Source organism: Vespula vulgaris, chromosome 6 (genome assembly GCF_905475345.1).
Source record: "Vespula vulgaris chromosome 6, iyVesVulg1.1, whole genome shotgun sequence".
Taxonomy (NCBI): Eukaryota; Metazoa; Arthropoda; class Insecta; order Hymenoptera; family Vespidae; genus Vespula; species Vespula vulgaris.
Genome location: NC_066591.1, coordinates 8,635,032 through 8,660,909, shown reverse-complemented (window position 1 = coordinate 8,660,909; position 25,878 = coordinate 8,635,032). Strand labels below are relative to the sequence as shown.

Sequence of the window (25,878 nt, the reverse complement as noted above, 5' to 3'; positions counted from 1 at the left end):
TTATAGTAGAACTTTGTTTTATCGATTGTACAGTAGTAACAGAGCTCTATTTTATCGACCAAACAAGTAATAATAAAGCTCTACTTTATTAACCAAACAAATAATAACATTCACTGGGTATCCACTCATACTTGTTCTTATGATTAATAATTTGCCTATTCGCAGGGCTTTAGAACTTTCATATTTTTCTATTACATACAAACATAGTTATCGTTCTTGTCATTCTTTTACATTTTCTCAAATAAGAACTTTTATCTTCGATCATTCTAATAATTTGTCTATTTATATAGATTCAATTAAAGTCTGTTTAACTAAAAATTATATTAAAAATATGGTGTTAGAAAATGATAACAAAAATTCTAATAAAACCAAAGATAAAATTATATTACCGGTTAAATTGATAGATGATGAAAAAGAAAATGTTTCCTCAAAACCGGCTAAAGAAAGGAAGAAAATAACGATTGAAGTTTACGAAGATGATCCATGTTTACAGGGTAAAATATATGAAGATCCTAAAGTTGAAGATACAAAATTTCTTTCTTCTCCTGGATTAGATCCAAGGTAAACTTTTTATCATTCACTGATTAATAACATGAAATCTCATAAATATATCAAACGATCTTTTTATAATTTATTTTTCTGAAATTTTTATCAATAAGGTTTCAACAACAAAATCAAACATTACGATGCTATGTCATGTATACGGATTTTTATCGATGCGAACATATTCTTGGTGAAGGACATGAAGCTTGTGCGTGGTTTAAACGAGTTTTTACTTCTATCTGTCCAAACGACTGGATTAATAATTGGGATGAACTTCGTACAAGTGGGAGATTACCTTGGCATAAATACAAAACTCAAGGCAATTTTCCTGGCGATAAATATGGCGTTTAAAGATTATGCCTGTATAAGAAATTAAAAATCTTAGATTTTATCATTTTTTTTCTTCTTTCTTTTGAGTTTTTTACTTTATTATTTTGTTAATATCATTATACTTGGCACTCCCAAAAGTATTTTCCCAAGCATTGTTTAATAAATAATATATATCACAGATATAGGAATAAAATATTCAATTTTTATTATACAGGTACAAGACTTTTAATTAATTATTATGAGGTAACGTATATCGAAGTATGAAAAGATACTCCACAGAATCTCCAGTGTTGGTCATTAGGCCGTCTTCTTCAATTTCGAGTCTTCGCATCAACGATTTCTTCTTTTTCTTCCGTTTTTCTTTTTTTCTTTTTTCTTTTTTATATACGTTAAACACACTGATCGTCATGTAGCTTATGTGTATATATATATATATATGTATGTATGTATGTCTATATATATACACATATATAAATACACACACACATATGACACTTTACATGCGTAAAAAATAGATACTTGGAAGAATTTTTTTTTTCTTTTCCAATGTCTATATGAGATAATAGACACTCGAAATAAGACGGTAAATAAATTGTTTTTTTTTCTATTTTAGATGCGGATTTCTTACATGATAAAATGGCAATTATTTGTGCAAAAACTTCTGCCACATCATGAGGACAACTTACCATCTTCGGGCGTTGCTTCTACTTGCATCATCAGAATGCACCGCGTCAGGATCAACATAGTCTGCAATTTTTAATGCACACAAATTTGATTGAAATGTTAATGTATATATGTATATATAAAAGGAAAAAACATAATTTTACATCACGTAAACATATTGCGTTCTAGCAAATATGTAAATAACAATGAGATTCATAATGATTTTATAACTCATTAAAATTCGCAATTAAAGGTTAGAACCACCTTGTTTTCCTAATGTTTTTCGGTCCATATGATGGCTACAAAACATGACAGATTGATGAACGAATTGACAATCTCCGTCGTTACAAATCCCCATTAGTTCGTATGGACAAAGCACTCCATTGGGATTCACGTTCCTAATTAAGAAAGATAAGAAGCACAAATATGTATATATATGTATAAATACATATACGTATTTACATATATACACATATTCATATATATACCGTAAAACCCACCTTGGTACTTTCAAATGTGATAACATCGAAACATAAGGCTCGATAGTTTTCTTTTTCTGATAATCATCTTTTAACATTGCTTCCCCTGTTTCTATATACTGAGTAATATCACAATCTTCTTTGCTGGCAGGATTATTATCTATGCACGATACTACTTCTGTCGTTGTTCTATCGTAATAATGATCTTGCTCGATCGTATCATTTGTTTCGCACGCAGAAGTATCTCTTCCACTTTCTTCATCTTCTTTTTGATCCGATGATCTTTGAGTATTCTCTTGAAAGATCTTTGATGTTGATATATTATTTTCATCTTTCAATGCAATCGTATTATTATTCTCATTATGATTGTCGTTCTGTTGTTCTCTTGTAGGAAAATTTTCAACTGCTGGTATTTCTCTTTCTATAGGTTTAGGTTCAGACTCCTTCTTTTGCGGGATAACTTCTTTAGATACTTCAGATATATGAATGGAAGGAACTTTCTTTTTGGAAAGTTGTCGTGTATGACTTGCAACTTCTTTTAACTTGTTATCTAAAAGATCTGCTCCGGCCTGAGGTACTCTGATAAAAGTAAAAAAGAAAATAAAGAAGAAAAGATATAGAGAGCAAAAAAAAAAAGGAAAAACAAGAAAAAAGAAACTCGTTTCATTTAATATGCAAAATTTTTTCTTAGATGGAGATTATAAAACTCATTCATACTTATAATCTTGTCCTACAACTTTGGTGCCTAGAACTTTACAAATTCTAGATAATTTGAAACATTCTCTTCTTCCGTTGTTAATTTTCTCATGCGCACCCATTACTTTTGGACCTATACTATTAATTCTATTACGATGTATTCGCAACTTTTCTTCTGCAACTTTTAATTGTTCTCTTAACTTTTTAACTTCTTCTACAAAATTCGTTTGTAAATCTCTTTCCATATCCCACTGACGTAAATCTCCTGACATTTCAGCCAGATTGTCTAAGACTATATACCTATACCATACATAATTCATTATTAAAATATCTATTCTTAGATATATATTTAAAAGAAAAATTAATGTACCTTTTCATAACTAATTTATGTTCTGTCTCCATTAAATGTCGTACTTGTTCTATCCTTGGAAGATTAACAAGAGAATTTAATTCTATTGTAACATCCTTTGTTATGCTTTCATTTAATTCTTCAACATTTGTTACTTTATTTGTTTCTGTGTTATTTGATGCCGATAATAAATCACTTTCATTATTTTCACTATTTTCAATATTCGACAAATTCGAATTTGTATTATTTTCTATTTTGTCTTGCACTGATGTAACTAATAATTGATTCTTTTCCTTAGTTTTTTTACTCTGTACATTTTCATGTTCTATTGGTGAATTTACATTTAACGTACTCGAACTATTTATATTATCAGTAATTATTTCATTTTTACTTATATTTGCATCTCTTTCATTTTTTTCCATTAAAGTACAATCGGTATTTAATTTGTTCGTTTTGTTCACTTCATTATGTTGTTTGGTGTGATCCTGATCAAATTCAATACAAGTTTTATCTTCGTTATCTTTATTTACATCAACATTTTGCTTATCTTTATTATGTACTGAATCTGTCCTTTCGGATAAATCTGTCTTATTATCTATTATTATTGCCTGATCAGGCTCATGATGTTTCACTTGAATTTGAACAAGTTTATGATTTACTTCATCTTTAGTTAATATTTTCAATGAAGCAGTTGCTATTTTAGATTTTTCTGTATCTTGTAGACTTATTGTATTTTCAGATACTGAGTTTGTTGTATCTATTGAAGCAACATTACTTTCTGTTGTTTTCAGTTTTTTATTCGAATTAGGTGCTTCTTCATTAGAGGTTCTTATATTAGAATCCAAAGTAATTTGTAGAGATGCTTTTTTAGAATTTGATATCAAATTTGCATCGCTTTGTTTCCCAGAATTGTTCTTATCCACAGAATTTGAAGTAGTCGTAGATGTCGAGGAATCTTTATTCTTTTTCACTTCGATATTTCTTTCATTATTATTTTTTACAGATATCTGTAGGTTTAGATTTGAAAATTTTCCAAGTACATTTGGATTCTCTTTAGATGATGGTAAGGATTCTTTGCTTGAACTATCGGATGTTGCGGAATGTGATGTTGTATTAAAATTGTTTGTTTTTTTAGAAGTGCCAATTTCTACTGATCTCTGTAATTTTAGTATCTCACGTTCTAAAATTTGTTGTTTCAAACGACGATACTCTTCTTGCTTTGATACTGGAAGATGTCGTACTGCCTAAAAAGTTATTTCCACAAATGAATGATAAATTTTTCTCTAACTTTTCGTATACATATACATATATACTTACCAAGGGTGTATGAACAGTAGGAGAAATTTTACTTTCTGCCGATGTAACAGATGACAAGTTCTTTTTAGTTACGTTATGTAAAGGAATAGTTTGTTTGCTTGCCGCTGCAGTTTCTTGTTTCTTTCTAACATCTCTTAAAAATTGATCTACGCTTTTTTCAAACTCTGTCGTAGGTATAGTTAAAATCGGACGTTTTTCTAGTTTATTGGAATTTGACATAGGGATAGAATTAGTTTTGAGTCGTTCGTGTTCCGAATCACTCTCTGTGTCAGATCCTAAATTTATCACAATACGCTGCGTGTCTGAAGATATGATTTTTGTATTGCCTGTCCATTTATTTTCACAAGGCTTTACACTAGCATTTGATTTAATATCTATTAATTTCTCAGCATTATAATTAGATACTGCCTTTTGTAAAATTAATTTCTTTTGAACTACTGAATTTTGGTATTTTTTAGCATTATTTACAACTTTTGTACTTGCAGGAATTAAGACTTTTTTAAGAAATTTTCTTGATGGCCCTTTTAACAAAGGAAGTGGTCTTTTCTTACTAGAATTTGTTAATGACGAGCAAGAAGCCATATCAGTACTAATGCCAATAGTATTTTCTTTTGCAACATCAGCGGATGATACTGGCACAGTGTATGTGTGATTTTTTTCATCTCCAGAATTATATGCAGATGTAGATTGTGTTGATGAATGAAATGTAGTATTATTTTGAACTGTTTGATGCGTAAGTGGTGGTGTTGCCGTATCCATTTGTTGTGCTTTCTGTACAGATGGTACAGTATTAACACATGATAAAGTAGCAGTTGTGGTAACCAACGATGTATTGCAAGAATTGGTATCTAAAGATTTTGTGCGTTTTGCTAAAGACGCTAATAAACTTGCTCTTAAAGCTTCCTCATCTTCATCTAAACTCGGCCTTCTGCTTGTGACCGCTGCTATGTGGTCATTTATTATCTTAAGTGATGAACTAATATTACTCTCTAAATTTGTAGAATGTTGTACAATATTATCCTTTTGTATTTCATTACATGGGAATGAAGTTTTACTTTTCACAGAATTTTCATCCAATGTCAATAAGGAATTACTTTCTTGACTCAATTTTGTTAATTTCGCATCATCGAAATCAGCAAGAACTGTTGCATCAGATATATTTGTTTGTTTTTCAATATCACTAGATGACAATCCACTTTCTGTGTTCGTTATAGTTCTATTTATTTCTCCCGATGCATCTAAATCATGCTCTGATCTCTCTATATTTTCACTAGAAGTTCTAATCTTTATATTTTGGGTAACATTATTAATTCTTCTCCTATTTCTTCTTGTACGCTTCTTTTTCTTAGGCACTAAATCTATATTATTAATAAAAACAGCCTTTTTTGAATTTACTGGCGAAATATTTTTTAAAGAACTAGTTTCATGTTCTCTGGATGGAGTAACAAATGCATCCTCTATTATGTTACTTGTACTCTCATCATTTAAGCAATTTTGGAATGCTACAGGTGTGGTTAATATTGTTTGCGGTTTTTTTATAACGGATGTAAGTTTCATAGGTTTGAACTGAGTACTTAATTTTGTATTGACATTGAAATCAATAGGAATCGGTTGCATTTCTGCACTTTTGAATGTTGGTTCAACATGATTCTCATATTTCTTTGTAGGCAATGGTTGTTGCAACTGTTTATTTGATTTTAGAATCGTAGCAGGAACCAAAGTTCTATTGATAAGAGTAGGAATTTTATTTATATCTTTAGTAACATCTGGAACACCATGCATGTAGAGTGGTTCTTCAGTGATTTTTGTTATTTTATGAATTGGATTATTTAACGTACTCTCTGTATTTTCCAAGTTCACAGATACAGATATTGGTAGATTTGAATCAATAGTATCTGTATCTGGAAGATCATCAATTGTTAACATTGAATCATTAGGAGATATAGAGCCTGCTTCAAAGAAATGCGGAGAATTAGTTCGTTTTCTTGTAATGAATGTCTCAACGTTGTTAATATGTTTTTCTTTATGTATATTTTGTATATTATGTACATTTTCTCCTATAGTTAAATATTGCAACTGCGATTTTTCGTGCATATTTAATATATTTGAATTTCCATAAGTATCATACATCATCTGTACGGATGTTAAATTAGAATTATTTGAAAAATGAGGTGTTTGTATTAACGGAAGCGTTTGCGATAAATCAGGGTCATATATAGGAGCATCAGTTGGCGAGTAAGGTCTCTCTTGACCTGTACTAATATCCATTGCAATACAAGTTTCATTAGTAGATATGTCATTTATCATATTACAATGCATGCCATTAAATTGAGAAATAGATATGGATTCATTACATGGTTTTGTAATAATAACATCAGATTTGCTAGTTTCGATGGAATCAGACGGAGAATAAGGAGCATCAGGATTCGTGTCATAAAATGTATTTTCAGTACTCGTATTATTCATCATATTTGATAAATAGCTTTTGTTTTCAATAATTCCTGTTCGTAAAGCTCTATGTTCCAATTGATTATTTGTATTATCGAAAGATGGACTACTAATTCTTTTATTAAAATTAATAAAGGAAACATCAGACGGTTGTATCCCTAGAAGTTCTGTATCTATAGGTATATCTATAGTAATATTGTCTGTTGGAGAATATGGCAATTTTTCTTTTTCCTGTTCAATATCTGTATCTAACTCCATATCTTCAGTATGTGTAATTTCATTCGCAGCAGGAAGCATTTGAGCAACCGGTGGTGGTGTATCAATACGCTTTTCACTTGGTATAGGTATACTATCCAAAAAGCTTTGAGTAAATGGACTTTTACTACGAGAAATAGTAGAGCTATCATATTTTTTAGTCTTTATACCACGCTGTACTCTATTTTGATGTTTCTTTAGTACAGCAGAACGTAATGCTATCATACGCAATTCTAAATCTTCTTCATCATGATCATCATCATAAGTGGTTGTTTTATTTTCAAGTTCTATTTTGCTTTGTTCATTGTTTTTATCACTACGTTTTTGCTTTGTTTCTAATGCTTTTTGTCTTAATAATGCTAAATCCTCTTCATCGTCGGCATCATTATTTATGTTACACGTAACTGTCTTCTCTTTGGTACAATTTGTTACATTGTCATTATTGTGTGATATATCTTTTATCATATTTGATAATTTTTCTTTTAATGACGAACAATGTTCCTTATTCTTAATATTTTCTTCTTGTGCTCGAATTCTTACAGAATCTAAACGTCTTACTTTCTTCAATAACTTATTTACATTGCCATACATATTATCAGTACAAGTATTAGATGAAGACAATTGTTCGTTTTTCGATATCTTCTTTGATATCGTTCTTGTAGGTGATCGGTGTGGAGATCGTTTTGGGGATCTAACTCTGCGAGGAGATCTTCTTAACGTAGGTGATCTACTACGCATGACAGGTGATTTTGATTTCCTAAGAGGGAATTTGAACCACATAGATGCTCTATATCTTCTAGAAGGAGATTTTGTAGTTAATCTTGATCTAATATTCTTATGCAATGGACTTAAATCTCTACGATGAGATCTAGACAAACGATCTCCTTTAGAATTGTCATTATTATGTTTTAAGGTAGTTTCTTCCGTAGTTATATCGATAGAAGAAGAAGAAACAAAATCATCAACATTGATACCAGATCCATGGGTTCTTTTCTTCTTTTTCTTTTTCTTACTTCTTGATCTTGACAAAGAGTGTATCTGTTTAGAATTATCCGTAAGACCAACAATCTCCATATCACTGTCACTAGAAATAGGTACAAGATCGTCATTCTTTTCTTGTAACTTAGAAGCAGTATGTTTGATTCCTGTAGATCCCGAATCTTTCATATAATGACGATTTTCCTTTTCTTGAACTGTATCTTAAGAAAAAAAAAATAAACTTCTATTTCATTAGATGGATAACTTATAGATATAAATAGCATAGTACGTTAAAGTAAAAAGTTTTTTTTTATCAAACTAATTGTAAAACCAAATCACTGGATGTGTGTGTGTGTGTGTGTGTGTGTGTGTGTGTGTGTGATGTGTATGTATGTGTGTGTGAAATAACGGAACATGCAACTCACGTCGATCTTAAAAATATTAATCGTTCTAATGAATAAAAGGAAATCAATCCATACCTTTCCTATTTGAACTTTTGGGATGATAATATTTAGTAGAAGTACACCAGGACGTACAATGTTGAGTGGAAAGACAATTAATACATCTTCCAGTTTTATTCCCATATCCGTAACCGAGATGTCCTTCTTCGGAGGAACTTACATCTTCCAAAGATATTTCGCCTTCTTCTCTCTCATCCAAAACTTCTATAGCTTCATTACAACCACTCGATAAGTCACTAGCCATTCTTAAACTTACCCTCAAAACGTAGATAATTAGAGGAGTCCATTCGTAGTTATCAAAAAAGATTACTAGCAAGAAAAACTTATCTTACGATGAAAAAGTAAGGTTAATTACGCGTCAATCTAAAACTGTATAACACACGTTAAATTTATAATTACACGTTTATGAAATATTTTTCTATTAAAATCTATAGAAATATAACGTTAATATAGAAAACAACAAACTTCAATCGTACGTTCCTTCAATTGGTCGTACGTATAAAGCAAATAATATCTCACCACACTTCTCCCGTCTTTATTGCATAAACTGACTCACGTTTGCTCATGCTTTAGTGATTGCCTTTACAAACATGGCTACCAATATTCGCCATATTTGAATGTTAAATGATACTATAATTCTACTTTGTATTATCGATTATGACTGATTTTTACATATAACTTTATCAAATTTTTTTTAATATATAATGCGGTTATTACTTTTTGGTAGTTATATACACATACTACGCACGCGCGCGTGCGTAAATCATCACGCACATAGCATACACACATATGTACATGCACACACACATACATACATATACACGCATTCATATATACAATTTAAAAAAAGAATATCACAAAGGATAAACGATTTTATCCATTTACTTTTTCATTTATCTTAAAACGTAATTTTTTTTTAATAACATTAAATTCCGATGATACGTGATTATCGAGTAAATCCTTATCGAAAACAAAACGTGCCAGTGCTTGATCGCCTATGCCTGATAAAACCGTTACGAATCTCGCCATTTCATTGACGCTTTTCATTTGATTTTCCATAAAACCTGTGATAATGAAATCACTTGCGTTCAAGTCACCATGTTTTTCAGCTATCGTATTGACATCAACCAATTGTTCGCTGATTTCTATCTCGAGTCCCAATGCAGTCTGTTTTTTGATTATGTTTATCAAATATATATATATGTATGCATACATATGAAATTAGATAAAATTATGGATAGAATCGATTATGGAAAAATAATTGCCGTTTTCGTCATGTATATCAGATTAAAAATGTAATATATTATATATAAATGTTTACTTTAAAGGCATGAAGAGGGCACTTCCAATCTGGATCAACTGGTGGTAAAATCGGACATAATATTACTTGACCACCGCGCATTTTAACATAATCGACGAATCTTAAAGCATGCTCATGCTCTTCTTGATGCATTTGCATGAAATATGACTCGCAACCTGGCAATGCAACATCTACGCGCCCAAAATATGCCGCCTTTTTTGTATATATATATACATATATATATATATATATATATATGTAAGGGATAAGCGCAAAATGATGAGATTGTTTTTTTTTTTATGTATGATTCGTAATATCATATTCTTTTCTTACCAAAGATAAATAATAATAAAAAGCTTTAAATTCGGCATTTATTTGTTTATTCATAGCAGCTTCAGTTTCTTCGTGAAATTTAAAATGAGCTCTTTTCCCGGTCGGCCATTCGAGTGGTTTGTCGATGCAGATGGCACTATCGTCGGGCGATACCTTCTTTGAATTTTCTTTTATACACGTTGTAACAAAATTTCCTTTGATATTAGAATTGAGAAAGTTGCTAAAAATCGATTTATTGTTATTAAATAGGACAATATTTCTAAAATATTAATTTTTCTTTTCTTTTTTTCATATGACTGTTTTTTGAAAACTTACTTGCAAAATAATTGGTCATTTTTAATTTGATATATTTTAATTTGGAGGTTACATAGACAATTACATCTTCGCAGCAACGTTGCCAACATTTTATTATTTTTTTTTTTACGTAAATTTAATTCTTTACATTTGTTTAAAATTTATATTGTATATATCTGTTACATTAATTTTGCACTTATAATATCTACGTTTTTAAATATATGTGTGTGTGTCGACTTTATAATTTCCTTCTATTCGATCATTATGAATTATGATTAATCGAATGAAAGCGAAAGCCATGCGGATTGGCATTTTTTCCATATGTCGCAGGATCGTAGATAACAATGACATATGCGTTCCTATTTCTAATTTCTTATTTTATGAATGAATACGTGTATACACGTGCATATATCCATACATACATAAATATTTATACAGAATGGGCCAAAAGTTCTTGTGATTTTAAAAATCAATTACTCTTTTTCGAGACTTTTTAGGTTTAATTATTCTTTTTTTTTTCAAATTATGAAAAAATTCCCGGGCTTGCAGTATTACAATTTGAAAAAATGTACCTAGCAAGTCTTAAGAAAAAATAATCTCTTAAATCACATAGGAACTTTTGATTCATCCTGTGTGTGTGTGTGTGTTATATATATATATATATATATATATATATATATATATATATATATATATATATAATATATTAAGATTATAAAGATAAAACTTATCTATTTATGCGATGTATTTGAAAATTGTATTTTATAAGGAAAGAAAAATTAGACGATGTAATTTCACTCTTTCATTTCCTTATCGAACACGTAAATTCCAAGACCATCCCCCACCAATTCGAGATTTGTAACGTAATCGGCGATTTCTTTGATCGAGTCCACTTGTTCTTGAAGAAATTCTGTCTCCAAATAGTCCATAAAATTTGCATCGGAATGTTTCCCAGCAATGGCGTGTAATTCCAATAGACTCTAACAAAAGAAACGTGTCATAAATGTAATAAACGACATGATTCGTTTTTTCTATTTTCTTTTTTTTTATAGAAATAATTAAAAAAATAAAAACATTGTAAAAAAAGGAAAAAGTCTGCGACGGGAGAGGATAGAAAATAATATAGAATTAAGAAAAAAAAAAAAAGAAAGAAAGAAAAAAAAATTGGTCGTTGGAGGAGCTGGGATTTGAACCCAGGACTTTCCGCATGCGAAGCGGACACTCTACCACTGAGTTACACCCCCTGTCTTACACTCTTTCACGTAACTTAAACTAACCATGTTAGAATATTTCGAAGTCTCACATCGATAATAACTTGTGATTAATTGAATTAACTGACATGCGTCGTAATCTTCAAGGACACTTTATCACTGCTTCGTTAAAAAAGGAAGAGAGCGAGAATATACGAAGAAATAATACACGTGAAAATATATCGAAACTATTGTCGTCCACATAATTCATAAAATAAGAATGAATGTACACACACACACTTTTTTCTTTTTTCCTTTTTTTTCTTTGTTGAACAATACAATTTAACTCGTACATACCTCGTTGACTTTTTGTTCCAATTTCAATGCCTCCGTCATTGCACTCTTCGCAGATAACCAATCATTTTTCGCAGGTGCTTCAATAGCCGTAAAAACAACATCGCCACCTCTTTTATTCTGATACGTCAAAAATTTCATTGCATGTTCGCGTTCATCGTCGGAAGATTTTTTAAAGTATTTATAGAGACCCGGTAATGCGACGTCGCTTCTGTCGAAGTAGTACGCCTGAAAATGATCAATAAATGCTAGGTGACTGAAAATTACAGAGACGACTCGATGTATAACTCTACTGTACTTTATTTTTTCTTATCGAAAAGGGATGAAATACTACGGTGTAATATATATTTTTATTTTCCACCTTTCTCTCTTATCTACCTCTTTTCTCCTCTCCCGAAAAAAAAAGAAACAAATAAAATGAAATTAAAATATTTATATTTATTATATATTAATCATTATATACCATAGACAAATAGACGTAACTTGCATATAATTCCATGTTAATTTGTCTGTTTAATCCTTCCTCGCACTCCTTATGAAAATTTTGCCTTACTAGACTCATGATTTCGATAGATTTTTTATTTTTCCTTTTAATTACGTGTGTGGATTAGATATATATGTGTATATATGTGTGTGTACGTGTGATATGTAATGTTTGATAATTTCACGTTATGTATACTTCTTTCACGAAGGACACACTTTGTCGGTTTCTTCTTTCAAAACAATCTGCAACGAGGTTACGCATGAACTGCAGAATGGATGAACGTTTGCAGGCGATTGCGCGTTCGCTGTAGATAAGTAACATATGTCTACATATATACTTTATAATATATATATTTATTGTAGATAGAACCTTGACAAAAATAACAAGCTTGTTTACAAACAGATTTTACATTTTGATATTTTTGTTGACGAATGGAATTAAAAATAACATTTAGATGGTAATTTTTAATTTGTAAAGAATAGATTTAAAACAATAATAGATAACTTTCTTTTTTGTTGCTTTTTTTTTCTTTTATTCTCTTTCTCTTTTGGTTTTTATTTAAATTTTAATGTCAACACAGGTGTGCTTTATCGACGTAATAATAATTTGCCTTGAACTTCGTGGTTTCTTATTTCTCTTCTATTTATTGTTTTTTTTTTATTATTTTATTTTTTTATTAATTAGAATCTAGAAGTCGTTGATACATTTAATATTACTACTACGTAATTATTTTATTTAACTTTTATTTCTCGAATTAAATTATTGTTGCATTGTATACAGATGATATAGATAAATTTCGTCGGCTGACCAATTGTATTTGAGAATTCTTGTAGTTCGAGCAATGCTATTGGTTATCGTACAAATAATATTATAACATATTTATTTATTATGGATATAATTAGAATTGTTCATGAAATAGAAATTAGTTTTCTTCAAAAATTATAAAATATTTGTTTTCTTTCCAAACATTTATCCATTTCTATTTGTATGTATAAGTATTGTATAACATCCATTGTATAACATCCATACTTTTATGCAGTATCGAATATAATGGTGTCGTGATAGAAAACGTCGAGTTAAAATAGAGCGATCGAAGCGCCAACTAGTAGTTGAATTCAAAAGTTTCTTTTTTTCTAACCAATGTGTGATTACAGAGTAATAGAAATTTAAATGTGTTAAAATATTTATAGAGATTGGATCTAAAGAGACTACAGTCGATAATACAGTGATACTATATAATAATTATAATATCCGCTAGAGTTCGCTAAACGAACTGGAACGAAAATCGTATATTTTGGAATTGTAACATTAAAATTATATCAAATTAATTTTTATATTAATTATAGGGAAAATATCAATTTTACAGTTTTGTGTGTGCAATTTTTACACTTAGAAAATATATATTATTTTCAATAAACTTATATTTTCTTAGATAAATGATACGATGTCGGAATTCTATTTATTTTGCCAGATTCGTTAAAATTCAAATTTTCCCAAATTTATATATAAGACTATATATATATATATGTATGATATATATAAAAACTGTGAAATTGAAAACTATAATTTTGTATTGTTTATATATTATCTAAATCAAAAATATTTTGTAGAATCGTTTTCCTTTTAAAAATGGGAAAAATGAGTGGCGCGAAAAAGTTGAAATATGAAATTTTTATGGTTTAGAATAGTTCAAAAGAAATTATGTTTTATCATATATTCTTTACATTAAAACTTTAACTTAAAAATTTTTAATTTTCATATAAATTTTATTATAAGAAACATAGACTTGAATTATTTTATTGTACATTTTAATTCAATATAAATCTTTTTTTGAATATAAAATATCCAAAATATCAAAAAATTTGCATGAACTTTCAATGAATATTCTTCTGAAATATTTCGAATATTTTATAGTATATTCTTATATATTTACAGTATGTTTATATTGAAATGCACTATCTTAAATGTTTATTGATTATGAATAGAACAATTTATCCAATATTCTATATAATATTTTATACATATTTATAGAATATTCCATAAGTATTCTAATAAAATGTTTTATAAACATATGTTATTATTTTCAAAAATAATATAACTTGAGAATGTTAAAGTGTTAATATTATTTATTAATTAACATTAACGATTTTTTAATTTGAACATTTATTAATTTCTATTGTATTATTAATTTCCATTGTATTTTAATTATTGCTTGTTTTCCTTCTGGAAAAAAGAATTTAATTGCTTTTGAAAATAGACATTATGCTTTTTAGAATAACTGTAATTATTTAAATATATATATTAAAGAGGTTTACACGCGATTAAATAAATGAATTTAATCGACATTTTTTTTATTTAAAAAAATAATTAAAAATACAATTTTATAATTAACGTTTATATATCTTTACAACATTTATTATACATATTTTTAAATTTGTTTTATTTTTATTATATTTATATTTATTTAATTTTTGATAATATTTGGGTATATAATTTTCAATTGTAGAAGAAAAATCATTATAATATTAGGATTTTTTTGGCATTGATTTATAAAAAAAAAAGAAAAAAAAAAATAAGCAGATAATCAAATTATCGTGCTGAAATAAAGTTAGTTATATTTTGCAGTATCCGAATATTTTTAAGAGTCACTGTACGTATGTAGATAATAAAAAAGGAAAGGAGAGAAATAAAATTAATAAAAAAGTTTTTAGATTGTAGTTACTCCATGCTTAATCGTGTTCCACGGGAATGAATAGTATTATTTAAAAAAAGAAGAATAATTACCTCGGATTAAAACGATGCACACACGAATAAATAGCACGCATGTATGTTAAAGAGACACGACACCAAAGAATAATCATTACAAATACGGTCGCCTAAATTCTCGTTTGTGGTGCGTATGATCTAAAGGGTTCTTTTACGATTAATTTAATCTCGATTTTTCACTACTGTGCAGATGCAATTAAAATGTGCAATAAATAAACTCAATATAGTATATTCTAAAAATGTTTTTTTCTATTAAAAATATACGATTTCCGATTGTAATCCTACGTGTGTTTGTATAATATTCGATTCGAATATTCTAAAATTAAGAATATTCTTAGTTCATAAAAATATTTATGAATATTATGTGCTATCTTGATAGTATTTAATTTGTAGAAAGATTAATATTATGTAATTATATTACATTATTCTTACATTATTATTTCTTCATATATTTATATTATATATATATATATATATATATATATATGTATGTATGTATGTATGTATATCTTTGCTATTAGTTTTAATCTTATTTAGATCATGGACGTTTATTTATTACAACTAATATATGTCATTCCAATACAGTGACAATAATCTTCGTTATATATAATGCTCTAAGTATATAATACTTTTTTATTTTTATAAATTGGAACTATAAGTTGAAATGTTTATCATTCTATGAATTCTAAATTGTAATGTAGTCATCGAATTGTAAACAATAATTTTAAAAATACTATATAATAACAGATATAAGAAAAATATATTAAAGATAAAAATATATAATTATATTGTTTTAAAATATGAACGTGATGCAATAAATATGTATATTGCATACAAAAATGTATATGACATGATATGAACTTTACTATAAATTTAACAATATCATACAACCATGACGCATTATCATCCAACATCCAAATAGATTATTATAATATTTTGCGAAAGATATACAGAAAGTATTAGCACGAAACATTATTTGAATAAAATAATTTATCATGAAGAAATTTGTCAAATTTTATATAATTTTAAAAATGGCAGATAATTTCTTTCTTTTGTTCTCGAAGTAGATCAAAAATATAAGATTTATATCTTTCTTCTTAGCCAATAGGTTGACGTCGAAAAAATCTCTCGTTTTTTTCTTTTCTTTTTTTTTTATATATTTAACAGTAAGGATTATAATATTCCACACGATAAGTCTTCGGTCTCGGTGGAACAACGTTGTGTCGAAGAAATCAAGCCGATAAAGGTGATAAAAACTTTTATGTTTTTAAGATTCTCTTACAGCGGTACACCACATTTCCATCGACGTATTGACCTTGATGTTCCATGGAAGCCCCATCATAGCCGCTGTCACACGCACAAGAGTCTTATGTCTAATCTTGTGCAGTGGCCAGCAGCTGCACTGGGGTCCAATAGTGTTCCTTGATCGCGTGTGATAAATGTATTCGTCGATCTTTCTTTTCCTTCATTTTTATTAATTTTTTTTCTTTTAATTTCGTTTCACGGTATATGTAATTTTTTTTTGATTTTGTTTTTGCGAAATACATTTTATATAAATGATATAGATTTGTATAGATGTTTCTATAGAAATTATAAAAATTTCAAATTAAATATATCGAATTAAGAGAAATGAAAGATCGTTTAACATTTAATCGATTCCTACGATCAAAATAATTAATACAAATATGGACAAATTTTGTTCATTTTCGAATATTAAGAAAAATGTTTTCCTAATCGATATCTAAATTTCTTTTTTTCTTTTCTTTCTCTTTAACAAGTGCTAATTTTTGTCCATTATATAAAATTAATAGGTTCGATGTAAATTAATTTCTAATTTTCTCTCTTTCCTCAGATATTTTTTTTTCTTAGCAACGCGATCACGGACATTAAATATAGTATTAGAATTAGATTAGAAAATATTCGCGTTATATCATACTTTATAAAATCAATTGACATCCTTCAAAAGTGTTCTGATATTCGATCGGTAAGAAAAAATGGTCTGCGAGACAGAGAGACGGTTGGAAGGGGGTTGTTAGAGAAAGATAGATACATAACTATACATAGGACCTATGTGTGTGGGTGTGTGTGTGTATGTGTCTATATATATATATATATATATATATATATATACATATATATATATACACATATATATATCTTATAGTTATGCGTGTGCATAGTGCGAGAACGTTTTTCTTTTTGCTAAAAGTAAAGTAAGTCGGTAAAAGACTATAGCTGTGGGTGCTTGAACATCTGCTGGTGACTATATAGCTTCCCTAGAATGTTTCAACTCAAATACAAAATTCAGTGCCTTCGATCTTTTTCTACTATGTATGTTGGACTTACTAGAAACCTAGTGTCGTTTGCATATCTCACCGACTTTATACTAAACACTGTTCATCCTTGATACTTTTCTTTTACAATTGTATCCTTGGTAATATCTGATAACTTCATGATTAAGCAAAGAAAGAAAAAGAGAAAGATAAAGAAGAAAAAAAAAAGAAGAAGAAGATCGTAGACCTTGATGCTTCTTTTTCTTTTATTCTTCTTTAAACTTTTATCTTCACGAGTCGATATGACTTGATCTTTAAACCCCCCTTTTTTTTTAAATTTCAACCGTTTGCAATCCAGGAATGATCCCTTGCCGATGATCCATGACGACGATCGAAGATCCAATGTGCACGTTGATACTTTCAGAAGAAATTTTGTCTTCTTTCAAACTCGAAAGAGATCAGCTTTCGAGAAAATTATATTCGATATTTTTCACAAATGTGTATCCTTTTCTTGGCACTTCGTGCGTACAAACTTATCTTAAAAACAAAAAAGAAAGAAAAGAAATAAAAGAAAAAATATAACGGAAGAACTAAAGAAAAAGAAATAAAAAAAAAAAAGAAAAGAAAATGAAAATAAAAAATAAAAGATAAATAACTAAATAGATGCGACCCTGATGCAAACATTAAATGTTTAATATCAAAAGTGTTTTAATCGGGGACACTTAAAAATCAACGGTAGTAAAAGTTATAACGAGACACTGCACGAACAATAAATCGATGAAAAAGAAAGTTCGCACTCGTTATTTCCGTTGCACTGTTCGAGCACAACTGCCGTTAGTTTCTTAGTTCACCCTTCGTTATATACTAACACACCACGTGGTTACCTAATCCATTGACCAATGAAACTATGGCTTTAGAAATAGGGGACCAATGATTGTTCGGTTTTAAGCTCGCAAGACACGTGTTTCTTCGGAAATAAGGGCACAGCCAGTATTACGAGCAAAATCGTATTTGCGTTAACCGAAGTCAGACACGATCGAATCGCATAGCTTTGACATATTCCATACATATCTACCGAATATCCAATTTTTATTTCAGTATCATCTTTATCCGCATACTTATCTAAATTTTTCCTAACTTTAATTTTTTTTTTTTTCATTTTTTCTCCTTTCCTTTCACTATTCCTTTCTGAAACATGATTTCTACCTATTAAAACAGATCATTTCTTTCTCTCTTCCTTTTTTTTTGGTATTTTCATTATAATAACGAATTTTGATTAATTCATTAACAAGTCTCGATAGAATGTGTGTGTGTGTGTATGTATGTGTGCGTGCTCGCGGACGTATATGATTTTTTTTCTTCTTTTTTTCCCTTGATTCTTATGATCTATGTATTTTTTCTTTTTTTTTTTTTGATCGTTTTCCTGTTGATCTGTTTGTTTATTTTTTTCCTTTTTTTGATAGTTACGTCAATAATCTATTTTGACGTTGATCGCGTAAATTAACGAGTCTCCCAAATACTTTATTATATAACTCTATCTTCTGACCCGACTAATGCCGTCTGGCAGTGGTGCCGTTGGTGGTAGTGTTTAATGATATTGTGAAGAGGTGAATCCTTAAAACGTACCCCACATACATACCGACGTGAAGCAATTACCCCGTTCGGTAAATAGTGGGATCCGGCATTAGGACGACCTAATTTTCATACCTGTCTCCCTGTCTGTGCTCCCTGTAGAGACTAACTCGACTCACAATTCTTCTTTTTGATTCTTATTCCTTTGGCACAGTCGTGCATCCTTCTATTTCCTTCTCACAGAGAAATGATTAAATCATGATTTCTTTTCTTTTTCTTTTCTTTTCTTTCCCTACATCCTGATCTATTACTTTACGATGATCGATTTAAAAAATTAAATCTTTGTTATTTTTTATTTTCAGATATAAAGAAAACTTATAGAGACCTTTAGAATTTAAATAGACTTGTCTACAGTTCTGATTATTATAACACGATTATGTAATCTGTTTGAATACATACCCATAGGTCTAAGTCATATTACATATATATGTATAAAAGCATAATATATATATATATATATATATATATATATATATATATATATATATAAATATCCTGCTGTACTAATAAGTAAATATATAATATATGTTTACTATATATAACTATATTTACTGTAAATAAATATATATATATACACATATATATAATAAATGGTAATGTTATAATAACACTATTGTATCGTGTGTGTATATATATATATTGTAGTATTTATTTATATAGTATAAGTATAATACTATACTACTAAGTATAATAAATACTTAATGTATTTATATATATGTGTGTGTGTGTGTGTGTGTGTATACATACATACATACATACATACATACATACATACATACATACATACATACATATATATATATATACATACATACATACATACACATATAATAATATCCTTTTTTGAAAAATTGTGAACGTCTTACTTTCTAATTTAAGATAAAATAAAATGTATAAATCCTGATTACATAATATTTTTGTGTCTTTTTAAAATACGAATAAACATTTTAACAATTAAGATTATATATTATAATACTAATAATGTACTCGAATAGATATATATATACCTATATAAATGATATCTATATATACAACTATATATATATATTTTTTTTCAAAATTTTCTCATCCCTTTGATCCTACTTTATAAGACAGAGAAGGAGAGAGAGAGGAAGAAAAGCGTAGCAAGGTGAGATAGGAATGCGTTAGAGTGGACACGTTACGCCCCTGCCAATGTAGAAAGAGGGTTTGAGGGGTATACTAGGGGGTAACACTAGCCGAGTAAGCTCCAAACACTTTTTAGGATTCAGGGCTTAGCACCCTTGGCTCAGGCTTCGCCCGTCTGCCTGGCCCAACTTGCTTCTTCTCCACTGACTGTTACTCAAACCTCTTTCTTCTTCTCCTTTTCTCTCATTAAATCATGATAATTTTAGATTCTCATGAATTCAATTAATCATCATCCAGTTTTATAAATTCCGATACCTGTTTATAAAATTCTTAAAGTCAAGAATCAATTGTTAATCGATTCGAGTTAATTATTAATTAATAATAATAATTGATACGTTTTACTGAAGAGAGAGAGAGAGAGAGAGAGAGAGAGAGAGGATGAAAGATATGAAATAGCAAAAGGAATTAAACTTTTGGATCAATTTATTACTTACAATTTCTTCTGTTTTAATCTGTAGATGATCATCCTTTTAATCCAATCAAAACTCGTCGAACATATAGGTACCCATCTTAAGTTTATGTCATATTTCATATCGCAAATTTACAATGAAATAAGACAGAAACATAAGACGGCTTGCCTATTTTATCTTTTCTTTTTTTTTGTTTTCTTCTGCCTTCTATCTTCTTCTTTTCCTTTTTATTTCTTCTTACTTCTTCTATTTCTTCATTTTTCTATATTATATTATTATTAATGATCGACTAGATAAATATTCATAGATTGTTTTTAAATAATAAAGTTTGATATAAGTGATATATTATAAATTCAAAAAGATTTTTATTTCCTACGCCATTGTCTATAGAATCGGTTATACGATACAGTGTATATGGGCAACGAACCACGCGGCAGCTCTAAAAGATTGGTATAACGTGACAGGAGGGTTGACAAGACGAAGTTGGGATTTCTAATTGAGAAATCATTATTAATAATAACGTAACTTTCGTTTTCTTAATTTTTACTTAATTTATAATTTATATTCTCTCTCTTTCTATATATATATATATATATATATATATATATACGCGCACATATACACATACACACATACACATCTCAGTCATTAGACACGACTTAAAAAATTTTAAGTATATCATTGAATATTTATACAGGACGATCTAAAAGTTTCTAGATGACTTTAAATATCAATTACTCTTTTTCGAAACTCCTTAGGTTAACTTTCTCTTTATTTAGATTGTAAAACTACAAACTCGGCTCGTAAAATTACAAAGACTAATTAAATGCCTAATGAAAGTCTTGAAAAAGGATAAATGATTTTTAAAATCATCTAGATACTTTTGTTTTACATTTGTATTACTTTATTCTAACGTTTTATAAAATAATACTAAAAAGAAAAAACGATCGATGATTAATTCTTATAAGTAAGATATATATATATACATACACACACACATATATATATATGTATATGCAGATATGTAATTAGGAATAATTAAAGGATATTATTCGTCTCTTTTTGTGAAAATACGTTCGGAGACCAATAGCGTAGGTTCTTCCGGACGTAAAGTTGCATAAGAAGCCTTAAATCTGCCCGAAGTAAACGGGATTAATCCTAGCTACCCCACGGGAAGCCTTGTCAATTTCATTGGCGTAGAAATATCATATGTTTCTTTTTTTTTTTCTTTTCTTTTTCCGCTTTTTTCGAGGATCAATAGATCTAGTGAATGTTAAATGATCTTTGTTTTCACATTTTATAACAGTAATTTATTTCTTTTTTTTATTTTTTTTTGCAAAAATATGTGATATTTATAAATCCATTGATCTTCGGACAGATCCTATAAATCCCTAAATTAGATCATTAGAAATTTATTTATTCAACCTTCGTTATATATATATATATATATATATATATTTATTTATTTATTTCACAGATTTGATCAATATATTTTGTTACTTGCAATGATAGTTTAATTATTTTTTGCAAAAATATGTGATATTTATCTTCCAATGGATTTGAATTGGATCGTTAAAGATCTGTTTATTCAATCCTCGTTATGTACACGTATATTTATATTTATATATATTTTATAATTTTCGATAAATCTTTTCATTTGTAAATGATTTATTTACAATTTTGTAAAATTATATAATATTTATCGAATTTCAAGCAGACTCGAATTAGATGATGATATATATGAATATATATATATATATATACCTTTTTAAATAGATTTTTAACAAAAATATATTTTTTATATATATAAAAAAGAGAAACAATATGATAAATTTTCCGATAAAATATAAATAAAAGGAAGGAAACAAGAAAAAAATGAAACAACGATGTCCGTACGTCCATTCTCTACTTATTTAGCTTCGAGTAGAATAGTCATAGATTAGGTCGGACATGGCGATAGTTATCGATGTGTCTAAAGATGTCTAAGAAAATGGTCGCGGGTCGTTACTCTTTGAATAATGCAATTCTTTATCACGTTTATCGATACGTAATCCTGTAATACGGTTTTACCAACGTGTCAGAAACATTTGTCTTTCGCTGCATTTACCAACTTCTGCACTATCCAACCACTGTGCACTAATGTGTGCCCAGTGAACTCTTATCGACCTACCTCGGTATTGCAGTTTCGTATCAGTTCCATGGATTTCCACGTTCTTTCCTTCATCTCTTAGAGGGAGAAAGAGAGCGTCTCCTTTATTTGCTGAAATCACTATTTATTTATTTATTTATTTTTTTTTGTAATCTAAATTTTCATTATGTATCATTTAATAATTTATAACGAATTTTTATTTGATCGCAAATCAAATAAGTATATAAATTTATTATCATTGTATCTTTTTGTTTAAAAAATTTATATCCAATTTTCCATTTACGATATCAATCACGTTTATCTTGTTTAAGATATTTATGAGATATATTGGGTGTTATATCTAGATTCATATTCGGATCCCGTGCGCCCGATTCAAGTCCTTAACTCGATCTTTTCACAAATGAGTACTTAAATTAGTATAATGGTGTTCATCCCTCATAATATTTATGATGCAATTCTACACTTAATTGACTCTAGATAATGGCGATAATGATAATAATAATTTATTACGTTATCTATATGATGTCGATTGTCGTCATCATTGACGACATAGATACGTTCTCTTTTTTTTTCTCTCTAATCATCGAATATATAGCTGGACCGATAATGATAATGTTTATAATCGCGTTACATCGATGACGTGCTAAAATGTCGCTTCTGACGACAATGTCAGAGTGCAATACGCTTGCGCCAGGGCAATGAACTCATTCTCTGCTATCTTGAAAAGAGACGATACGATATATCAATAAAGAGTAGTACGTAAAGAACCTAAGCAATAGAAGGGATGAAAATTGAAATGGATGAGAGAGAGAGAGAGAGAGAGAGAGAGAGAGAGAGATAAGAGAAGTAAATTTTGTTATTTAGCTGATAAATTCGGGCAAGTTATAGAGAAAGGTATAAAATTTAAAATTGAATATATGTAATTTGAAAATTTGTTTAGTCAATTAATTTTTGTTTAATCATTGATCAACTTTTTTCTTTCTAATATTAACTGCACTAAAAAAACCTAAGGAAATCATTTTAGTCATAATAAGTGATTCGAATTTTTTTTTTAAATAATTATAAACCTAAAATAGTATTTAAAATAATTTCTTCTCGCGAATCCTTTATATCTGATAATTTCTAATCTTCTATAACTCAATTTTTCTAATTTATCAAAAAATTATATAATATACCAGAGTTATAATATTATATTTAATATAGTACTATAATCTAGTAATCTATCTATTATTATAGTACCGTAATTAATATTAGTAAAAATTCAATATAGTAATAATTATAAAAATTGTAAACTATACTACATTGATAAAATAAATATACTACTACTACAATAGTAGTATAATACTCTACTAAATATAATTTATACTTATTAAACATTAATAATTTTGAATATACAAATAACATTGTTATTTGTGTGAAATTTTTAATTAAAAATAATGGATTAATATTATTACTTATTAACATAAAAGATATTAAAAAGAAATGTTAACAATACCTATTAATCAATCCAATATATATGTATATATCTACATTATGTAAAATATGTATTATAAGGTAGATAAGCCTGGTAATAAAAATACCAGACGATTAAATTTTCCTTTGCGCCTAGCGCAGATCTTTGTCACGTAGCATTCGTAGTGGGGTCGTTCGTCGGGGGTGGTTCTATAAATAGCGCGCGTCACCTTCCGTATAGGTATTCGGGTTAGTAGGAGAGATCGCGAAGATGAGCCAAGGGCGACTTACTTTTTGATCTTATTTGAAGAATTTTTTTTTCTTTCCCTTTTTCTTTTTTTTTTTCATAAGATCTTTTCCTTCCAATTATTGTCGACTATTTATCAAATTAATTTTTTCTACACTTCAAAAGACGTTTTATATATTTTTTTTGTATTTTTTTCTTCTTTTAGTACATGGTGGGATCAAAAGTTCTTAAATAATTTTTAAAAATCGATTGCTCTTTCTTGAGTACTTCTTAAGTTAATTCATTTTTCATATTGTAAAGTTACAAAATTATAGAAATTTTTTTGTAATCCGGAATAAAAGTAGTCTAAAACGTTTAATCGAGAAAAAAGTAATTGATTTTTAAAAACATTTAGGAATTTTTGATCTATTTGAAAATCTTTGGTACACCCTTTAAAAAATATTTAAAAATAGATGCAACAACTTTGACCGTTAGAATCGCTCGTTAGAATAAAATGTCGATGTCACAAGATTTGACATTCTTCTTTTGAAAATGTCGTCGAGTAATCGTACGGTTGAATTTTTTTCTTTTCTTTTTTGTAATATAAAATACTCAAAAATAGAAGCAACAACTTTAACCATTAGTATGACTCATCCAGGAGTAATATCGATGTCACAAGAATAGTGTTAAGCGAGGAATTGAAGCGTGTAAAGAGTAGATTACATGCCTAACGAGGACTAAGGCTCGAACTATAATTAGTATAATCATTGACATTTCACTTTTTTGTCTTTACTCTTTTTTTTAATTTTTTCTTTTTTCACGATTCACATGATTATTCTTCGTTAATATTATTTAAAGAGAATTATTATTGAAATATATTATTTAGAGAGTTATTATCAATCGAAATGTATATTATATTATAATTTCACTCGTATAAAAAAATTAGCCTAGACTTTTTTTCTAAGATTAATAGTAATTGTGAGAAAGAAGAAAGATACATTTTTTTTTATTCATTCGTCTACTTTCTCGTTGTAAGAACTCAAGAAGACGCGAAGATCTCATAGGTTGACCTACTTTTTCTCGCGAACGCGTATCCCATTGACCCAGGATGGGTTGCCAAGCAACGGCACACCATGGTACCCATCCACAAATCTTACAGTAAAAAGACAATAATTTCCCTACTGTGCTTCTATTTTACTTTGCAAATTTTATTCGCTGTTTCGATCATATACTCTGTATTTCCTTCAAAAAAAATGTTTTCAGAAAAATTAATACAATACACAAATATAAAACAAACTAATAAAAAAAATAAAAAAACGAACAAACAAA

At 28.5% G+C, this 25,878-nt stretch overlaps 4 protein-coding genes and 1 non-coding gene across 9 annotated transcripts; 1 reads left to right on the top strand and 4 right to left on the bottom strand.

Annotated features, from left to right (window-relative positions):
* Window positions 1-178: 178 nt before the first annotated feature.
* LOC127064884 (cytochrome c oxidase subunit 6B1-like) lies at window positions 179-1,401 on the top strand. The gene is made up of 2 exons (XM_050996525.1): window positions 179-561; window positions 660-1,401. Exons 1-2 carry the CDS (start codon window positions 332-334, stop codon window positions 892-894), a joined length of 465 nt encoding a protein of 154 aa, XP_050852482.1. The 5' UTR covers window positions 179-331; the 3' UTR covers window positions 895-1,401.
* On the bottom strand, window positions 616-9,061 carry LOC127064881 (uncharacterized). 5 transcript variants are annotated; one of them, XM_050996519.1, is made up of 8 exons: window positions 8,538-9,061; window positions 4,378-8,279; window positions 3,082-4,304; window positions 2,733-3,011; window positions 2,037-2,594; window positions 1,801-1,934; window positions 1,560-1,620; window positions 616-903 (listed from the first exon to the last, which is right to left on the bottom strand). In XM_050996519.1, the coding sequence occupies exons 1-8, from the start codon at window positions 8,761-8,763 to the stop codon at window positions 891-893; spliced, it is 6,396 nt and encodes a 2,131-aa protein (XP_050852476.1). In that variant the 5' UTR covers window positions 8,764-9,061; the 3' UTR covers window positions 616-890. The 5 variants fall into 5 exon arrangements, 3 of the variants coding, with proteins under 3 accessions (XP_050852476.1, XP_050852477.1, XP_050852478.1); XM_050996520.1 differs by having other exon boundaries at window positions 4,378-8,273; XR_007781865.1 differs by lacking the exon at window positions 616-903 and adding an exon at window positions 1,056-1,248 and having other exon boundaries at window positions 1,701-1,934.
* A 277-nt stretch (window positions 9,062-9,338) lies between these two features.
* On the bottom strand, window positions 9,339-10,556 carry LOC127064885 (soma ferritin-like). Its single transcript, XM_050996526.1, has 4 exons — window positions 10,468-10,556; window positions 10,153-10,372; window positions 9,841-10,032; window positions 9,339-9,686 (listed from the first exon to the last, which is right to left on the bottom strand). The coding sequence occupies exons 1-4, from the start codon at window positions 10,554-10,556 to the stop codon at window positions 9,393-9,395; spliced, it is 795 nt and encodes a 264-aa protein (XP_050852483.1). The 3' UTR covers window positions 9,339-9,392.
* Window positions 10,535-12,771, bottom strand: LOC127064883 (soma ferritin-like). The gene is made up of 3 exons (XM_050996523.1): window positions 12,454-12,771; window positions 11,994-12,218; window positions 10,535-11,426 (listed from the first exon to the last, which is right to left on the bottom strand). The coding sequence occupies exons 1-3, from the start codon at window positions 12,550-12,552 to the stop codon at window positions 11,241-11,243; spliced, it is 510 nt and encodes a 169-aa protein (XP_050852480.1). The 5' UTR covers window positions 12,553-12,771; the 3' UTR covers window positions 10,535-11,240.
* Trnaa-cgc (transfer RNA alanine (anticodon CGC)) lies at window positions 11,619-11,690 on the bottom strand. Its single transcript has one exon. It is a non-coding gene; the product is annotated as a tRNA-Ala (tRNA).
* Window positions 12,772-25,878: the final 13,107 nt, after the last annotated feature.